At 43.4% G+C, this 8,057-nt stretch overlaps 1 protein-coding gene across 1 annotated transcript in view; it reads left to right on the forward strand.

Annotated features, from left to right (window-relative positions):
- PLCL1 (phospholipase C like 1 (inactive)) overlaps positions 1-7,620 on the forward strand; it is a 179,148-nt gene extending 171,528 nt beyond the window's left edge. The window contains exon 6 of the mRNA XM_054277673.1: positions 5,734-7,620. Coding sequence (XP_054133648.1) covers positions 5,734-5,916 — 183 coding nt within the window. The 3' untranslated portion in view covers positions 5,917-7,620. The remainder of the gene's footprint in view (positions 1-5,733) is intronic.
- Positions 7,621-8,057: the final 437 nt, after the last annotated feature.

The following is an 8,057-nucleotide window of genomic DNA, read 5'->3' on the forward strand; positions in this document are numbered from 1 at the left end:
GGAAAACCTGGAGCCAGCATCCATATGGCTGATTCATTAAGTAAATGGAGAAAAGGTAATATGAGGAATAATTTGGGTTAGATACAGAATTAATAGGAGATAGTTCCTGTTAACTATCCATCTCCTCCTCTCTGTCATCATCCTCAGCCTTGTTCTCCTCGGTGTCCCAGCTGCCAGCTACAGTGCATTGAGCAGCTCAGCCCTAGAGCTCTTGGTGCTTGGCACAACCTTAGATAATTTCATTTGGTTTTCTTTGTGTAACCTTGTGTCAAAACTGCACACAATAATCTATTCCACAGCAGTTATGCTTTGCTGCTCTTGCTTACAGAGATTTAGCACTTGATATGTAATAGGGACTGCCTTTCCCTAGGTGGATGTTTTCTTTTCCGTACATCTCAGATCTGTTCTCTGTGTGATATAATTGATTCCCAGTTGTTTCCTCCTTGCAAATTTTTGCTAGACCCTACTTTGGGAAATGGGAGAGAAGGTCTCTGGTTGTCAGTAACATGCTGATATACCAAAATGAGATGCTCAGTTTGATGTCTGAAATCACCAGCACATCCTGCAAAATGTGATGACTCAGGTCCCAGCGAGCACTCGGTCTGATCACCTGATTTATTCAGTGTCAAAGTTGTTGCTGCTTTCAGCCAGGTAGAAATAAGCTCTTGCATTTGGTTTACAATGGGTAAAGTGAGCAGCTGTGTCCAAAACCCAGACCTTAAATGATACACCAGTAGCACAAAGAATGCCATTTAAGTGCCATCTTTTATATTTGTGGCCTTTTTATTTTCCTGTTAGGAAGTGAATTTCTGCTGTGCAAGGGTTTAAAGATAAATTGGCAAGTTACATTTGGACCCTGCTTTTTCTGTGGTGTAACTCATTTTTGCAATCTTTTATTTTCAGCATGTGAGAAGTGATTATAGCTTTGTGTCTAATCTTTGTGTACAGTAATTTTTCATGCCAGGATGTGCATTATGATCTCTGTCACAGACAATAAAGCAAAGCTGTTGACAAACTCTCTGCAGTAATAATGAAAAGGATGGGTTTTTACAGTCTGCATTGATTCAGCAACACTATGTTTTTGGAGTAGTCTGTTCTGAAATGTGAATGTATCATAATCAAATTCAAATCAATTGTTCCCACATTTAGCTTTGAAGGATGCATGGAAAAATATCTGCTTTTTGTAATAAGTTTAACATAACAGTCTGATCTTTTCATTAATGATTTCCTACCCAAGATTACATTTTCAAGCCCATATGCAATCATTTAATTGTGTGCCTCCTTATTAATATTAAACACAATTAGTCCTACTATGACACTTTGAAAATGCACCCCTTGCAGTAAATGCTGCCTCCACACAGAGTATCCCAATGTGAGAGCAGCTCTCCAGCATTTGGAGTCCCTTGGCACAGATTGTCAGTGCTGTTGCTGTGCCTGTGTTGCCTCTGAAATGTGGAGTAGCTGTTTCATTTGACTGTGTCTGGCTTTTTCAGCCACCCGCTGGCATCCACTGGCATCCTCTGGAGATTTTACTTTGTGATTAAATAGTAATGAAAGAGCTTGACTCTTTGAGAATAAGTTAAAAAAATAACAGTAATATCACGAGCATGATGTGGGATGGGTGTTAAAGCCTCTGTTATTTGTTTGTATTTACTCAGCCCTTGAGGATTGGAGAGAAAAGCTCTCATAATGTGCTGTCAGAGAATGTGTCTGCTCAGGAGATAAGCTGCTGTCTGCTTTAGCAAGCAGCAGATTAGAAAATGGCTTTCACAGCTACTGCCTCAGCCTCCCTGCAAACACAGCCAGTTTGGAAAGCCAGGAAAGCCCCATTGCTCAGTGTGGGATTTTCTGCTTCACCAGGAGCAGTGCAAGGTGCTCATGTGGGCACCTGGCAGTGCAGTCACTCCTGCATGGGCCCACTCTTGGCCTTCAGGGTGCTCCTGCAGCCCCTGGTGCTGCTGTGGGAGCTGCCAGTGCCAAACTGGGGTCCCTGGTGCTGGGGGTGCCACAGCCTGGCCTCTGTGTTGCAGGTGTTTCCTAGAAATCACAGAAACAGTCATTATTAGTGTACATGCCCATATATTTATATTTTCATATATACATGCAATGTATAGAAATAAATAATATTGTGAAGTTGAACACAAAGTGGTGCCACTGACCAAACTCAGCTTTCATTTCCCCAGCCCCAGAGTGAGCTGCTGTTGGATTTAGAGCTGTCATCTTGACTCAAAAACTTTGGTATTTGATTTGAAAAAAAAACCAACTGAACCTACAACTACATGGAATTTGTCCCATCTGTAGCCATTGCCAGTGTCTGTCTAGAGCTACTTGTGCTTCTTAAAGCCTTTCATGGCTTGTCACAAGAACTGAACAATATTTAAAACCATGTCAGATGATGGGTTTTCTAAGCAATATAAACTTGTTAAGGTAAAGACTTAGAATCTTGCAGTTGCTTGAAAAGCTGCATTATTTGTCCTGTAATGTTAATTTGTGCTGAGGCTCTGCAGTTAGGTGTAGTTAGGTGTATGAAACCTGACTTTTAATGTTCCCAAGGCTAAATGAAAATGGCCCCTTGATCAGTTTTTGTTAGAACACTTGATTAGTCTCTTCTGGCTTAATTCACTGTCCTGCCAAAGTTTAAACTTTCTCATGAGTTTTTATTTTCAGAAAGGCTGATGATACCAGTAGCAGAAGGGAGATAGATGGATAGATGCTGAGGTGGACTGTCATGGTCTCTCCTTGTCTGAAAGAGAGAGGCTTTGTTTGTAAGGGTGAGCAGGATGGTTCTGTGCACAGAGATGCTCACAGACTGGTCTGTGAAGGTTGTTTCAATGCAATCATGCTTGTAAAGTTTACTCTAGCTTCTATCCAGTATTTAGTTTGTTAAGGTGTTGACACAATTTTGCTGACATTCTTCTTAAGTGGATTATGCTCACAGCCAGTTTTCAAAGCAAACAGATGGCTCTTCCAACGGAGCATTGCACACAGATTTTTTTTTTAATGGTGTCTCTAGAATTATGACAGCTCTGTCAGAGGGGGCTAGTTTGTCGTTAATTTTCTCATGACAGATGATTCAAAATAATTTTTGCTTCTTCGTATTGCTCAAAGGAACCAGCTGTTTAAAAATAAAAATCACAAGGAGACTAAGACATAAATCAATTGGTCTGTACATGAATGGAATTGCACTATTTTGATAAGTCCACTTCTGTTTTTAGATCACTGTAAAATAAGAATGTCTTCAAAATATTGGAAGTATGCTCAGGCATGTGTTTCTTCTTGGAACCCAAAGACATGTTGTGCATTGCCTCAGACAGAATCTGTAATCTGAACTGCCTGTTTACTCAAATGTGAAATCAGAATATGTATAAGGGACAATGGGTGGCTTGGCTCTTTCACGTGGGGTGTGAAGTCCCTTGGCTTCTGCAGACTTCAGGTGAGAGTCTTGGCAGGGCAGACTCAGGCTGCTGTCCCCAGGCAGTGCATCTAATCCCAAATAGTGTCTGTCCATGTGTGTCCCAGTCCCTGGACAAACACAGTTTGTGGGCCACCCTGAGGAACATTTCCAAGCTTTGACCTCACCCTGCAAAGGGGTTGCTTCTTGCACTGAGGGGATTTTTCTGTTCTTGGACATGCACACACAGTGCCAGGTTTTGGTTTGGAGAGGTTAAGGCTGCAAAGCATGGTCACACTGATTTTTCCCTGTTTGATGGTGAAGACTTTAGTGTCCTCGGTCCTGTGTGCATAAGAAGTAGTAGCCAGGGGTACTTCATCCTAAACCCAAACTATTTAAAACTGCATTTGTGCAGTTTGAAGAGATGGAAGATGTATTGAGGAGATAGATTGAGAACCCATTCTGGTAACGTTATCATATTGTTAATGATAGGTACTTTGTTCATTTGTTGGTGTTGTCTCTGTCACTACACACTGCCACTATTCCTGTGCCATTTGCAGACAGGGAGGGGACACCAAGGTGGGCTGGGTGCTCCAGGCAGCCCTGGGCTCTTGAATTCCTGCCTACTGTCTTTAACCATAAGCAAAACCTCTGACATAGAAGTAAGTTCAGAGCTATGAAAAATATCTGCTGCATAATTTATTCTTGTTTTGTTTTTTCACATTGTGCCTGCTGACTGGATCCCAAGCTCTTTGTCTGTGTATTCCCAGATCTGTCATGCTGCTGAGACACAAATCCCTTCAAAAGAGCTTCACAGCAAATAGCACAGAGCTGCTCACACAGTCCCAGTGCTTTTTGTTATTCTCACACTGAGTTGTATTCCCAGCATCTGGATGGTGATTTGCATCGTTCAGCAGGGACAAATTTGTGACACCAGGAGATGAGGCAATCGTGTTCTCAGGCACAGGCTGCCGTCCCTGGATGACGTGGTGTCCCACGTGGTGTTTACCAGTGCTGCAGCCTTGCAAGCCACCATTGTTCCTTGGTTGTGAACATTGTGTGCAGGGGCTCAGACCCTGTGAGTCCAGTGCCAGGCACTGGCAAAAAGGGAACTGTGCTCATCAGTGTAGGATAAATCCTTAGCTCTGGGGAAAGGGAGAGCAGAGATGCTCCTGCTGCTGGAAGGTGTCACACTGTGACTCATCCAACACATCTGATTGGTTTGGAGAACCCAAGGAGGGGAAGTGATCTGTCACCCCTCCAGTGAGCCCAAGGTGCTGCTGAAGTGTCTCTTGTGTCCTGTGAGGCCACCAAAGTACCTGTGATTTGAGGTGGTCACGCTGGGTGGCAGGGATCTGAATGTGACATTTCAGTCAGTGGAGGAATTCCTCATGAGTGTAACCAGCTGCAGCATGTGCTGTACTGCAAGCTGTGCTTGGGGTGACATTAGGAGAAGAGGAGCTCAAGTTCTTACTGATACTGAGTTTTAATAACCAGATGCATCTCCTGGCTTTTATTTATTTGCATGCTGTAGCTCCAGAACCTTGTCGCTTCACGGCACTTGAGATATCAATATTGCATAAATATTCATTTTGCCATTTCTGAACCCCAACTCCTTAATACAAATTTCATGTAACAGTTTTCCTGATTGTTACAAATTGGATTGATCTCCTGTTAGTCACCTCACGTTTACAGGCTCTGAGAAGATACAGAAGCAGTGTGTTCATGAAGTCTCATTCCCATTTGCCTTCTTGAAGGTCCCAAACAAAATGGTTCAGAAGGCTTCACTGGAATGCTATGGGATAATGTGTTTCATGTGGGCACAACTTGGCCTGCCCTGCTCAAGGAGGGCCCAAGGCTGGGTGTCAAATCCAGGTGGAAGGAGGGGTGGGTTATCAAGGTCTCTCAGCTCCTGAGGGAACACACAGCCATTGCCATGGGGGAGGTGATGCCAGGGAGCAGGGAGGGAGCAGTGGCCTGGGGAGAGGGGTGCCATGTGCCATCACTGCCCTGGCCCTGGCAGGACCTTGCTGTTGACTGTGGAAGAGGAAATGCCTTCTCCTGCAGCCTCCTTCTGTTCAGGCTGAAATTACCTCCCAAGGCTGGTGGCATGGAGGTGGGAGGAGTCTGGTGCCCATCCCACCCTGTCCAATGCTGGCTGCTGCCTTCCTCACTGTGCTGGCACCAAGCTGCAGGAGGGGCTTCAGTCCCATTTCCAGGGGGCAGAGATGGTTTGAGACGGGACCTGGGACCTGTAGGGACACAGGAGCAGTACCGCTGCTTTTGGTCCTGAGCGATGTGTGCAATCCCTGACTCTCTCCTGCATGTCTGTGCATCCCCAGGGCCAAGGAGATCTCCTGAAGAACGCCAAGAACGAAGCCCTGGAGAACATGAAGCAGATCCAGCTGGCGTGCCTGTCGTGCGGACTGAGCAAAGCTGGGAGCGGGCAGGCAGATGCCAAGGCAAAGCGGGGCCTGGAGGCAATACAGGAGAAGGATACTGGAGATGAGAATGGGAGGCTGTGAGAGAGGGAGAGCTGCCACATTTCTCACAGATTTCAATAAGTCTAAACTATTTTTTTAAAGCATTTAAAAATTCACACAGGAGTGCCCTCTACAGGGTGTGATAGTATTAAAATCCTCACAATGTCAGTATTTTAATGCAGTTAATTTATCCAAGTTAAACTCTGGTAGTGAGATTTCTAATGAAGCCAAGCTGTCTGTATGCAAGTGCGTGTGTGTGTGCGCACATGCAAATCCTGTAGACACTCTTTCATGCATTGCATTAGCCATTTGCTAATTTATTCCTTTGTCATCTTTGCTTAGGCTTATTTATTCTGAAGATCAAAACAAATTGAGAGCACTTGTATCAGTTTTGGGCTTTACTTTACTCTCCAGCTTTTATCATTTTACTTATAGGTTATATTACTGTTACACTGTTCAAACAAACAGACAAACCACAACAAATTTCACTGACAGCTGTTTTTGTGAGGACAAAGCTGGTGGCTTGCTGCAGACCCTGAAGGCGATTTTTAGTGAACAATTACAGCCAAGTAAACAGGATATGAAATGATCAGAGTTGCTGAGTAGATTAGCAGTAGATTTGAGGTGTATTTTTTGCTGAATTTAGCAAACTGCTCTTCAGGATACACCCAGACAACACATACTAACGTAAGAACTAGCTAATTTAGTTTATTCCAACAAAACATTGCTACCTTGTAGATCTGCAAGACAGCTACAGTCTTTGCTGATAGGCATTAACTTGAGTAGTAATGACCATAGCTAGTCAGCCCTGTAATTATGGGGAGAGCTGTGAATACCCTTTGGTGGTCATGAACGCTGAAGGTGACCTTCAGGCTGTTGTGGAACAGCCAGTGGTGCCAGTATTAAAAGGAAGGTTTTCCAGATTTCACAAAATGTGAGCTCTAGTGCAAGATGTGTGAGAGGTCAGGCCTGGATTGCCACCTTCTGAGTAGATATTGGAGCCAACTGGATGAAGCAAGCAGGCTCTGGCCTAATGTTTTTGTGGTTGAAATCATGCTGTGCTAGAGATTTAAAAGCAGGGCTGAAGAACTGCTACAGGTGTAGTGTAGAGAAATAGCTTGGGGAAAAACAGGGTGCCAGCATTTTTGTGCAGCAGTTACAAATATCCTAACACATGTCACGTGTTTGGGGAAGTTCTGAGAACTGACTGCCTCTTTGTGCTGCTGTGGAAAGGAGACACAGAATGTCCCGGAGCATCCTCGTCCCTCCCGATGTCCGGCCCACGTGTGCTCACAACATTCATTTCAATTGTTTAAGTACTGTGCTTGAGTGGAATATTTGTGTTATCTTTAACAGGACTAAGTGTTTTATGGTTATAAAAAGACTATATTTATTTAAAGCATTGCTTTTATTTTTAAAAGCTACTTTTTAAATTAATTTGATTAACAAATATGCTAATTTTCTGAACTTAACAAAAAGTAATTGCTGAAAGTTTGATCATTGGAAAATCTTATATAGCTATTGTGTTAAGTTATTTTTGACTTCTTAATAACACTATTATGTTCATGTTGCACATTACTGAGAGAGTAAAGCTATGAAACAACTTTGACCCATGATTTTGCAGTGATTTTACATGAACCTGGATAAAGGTGGGTTAGAGTGGGTAAGTTGCTTCAGAGAAGGTCCTGCTCTAACAGCAGCTGTGTTATGGCAAAGGTTATAACTCAGGTGCCTTAAATACCATTTCAGTAAAATTTGCAGTACTTGTTCAGATCCAGCCTTAAATGCTCTGTTTATCTCTCCATTGGATTATGAGTGTGTGTTCAGACTTCACTGAGGTCTGGAGAAGTGTCTTTTGTGTTTCAGGCAAGGCATAAAGCCCACAGCAATGGTGTAAGTGTACATGTTCATGTTTTGCCATCTCGGGTTATGTTTGTACAAAAACAACACTTGGCCTTCACTGTTTACAGTTAGGGATGATGGGAACTGTTACCCCAGCATCATCAGCTGCAAAGGATCAGCCTTTGGAAAGCATCCCTCTCAGAAGGGAGAGGTTGCTTCAGGAAGGGTGAGTGGCTTTCCTCTTGGTGCTTCATTTTAATCTAGAAATATCTTGATTTTCTCAAAGGGCTGTCCTAATGTGTCTACAGGAACTGCTGGCAAAATACCTTCTCTATGTTAGG

Source organism: Melozone crissalis, unplaced genomic scaffold, assembly GCF_028551555.1.
Source record: "Melozone crissalis strain CALT ecotype California unplaced genomic scaffold, PUWL_Pcris_2 ptg000023l_1, whole genome shotgun sequence".
Taxonomy (NCBI): domain Eukaryota; kingdom Metazoa; phylum Chordata; class Aves; order Passeriformes; family Passerellidae; genus Melozone; species Melozone crissalis.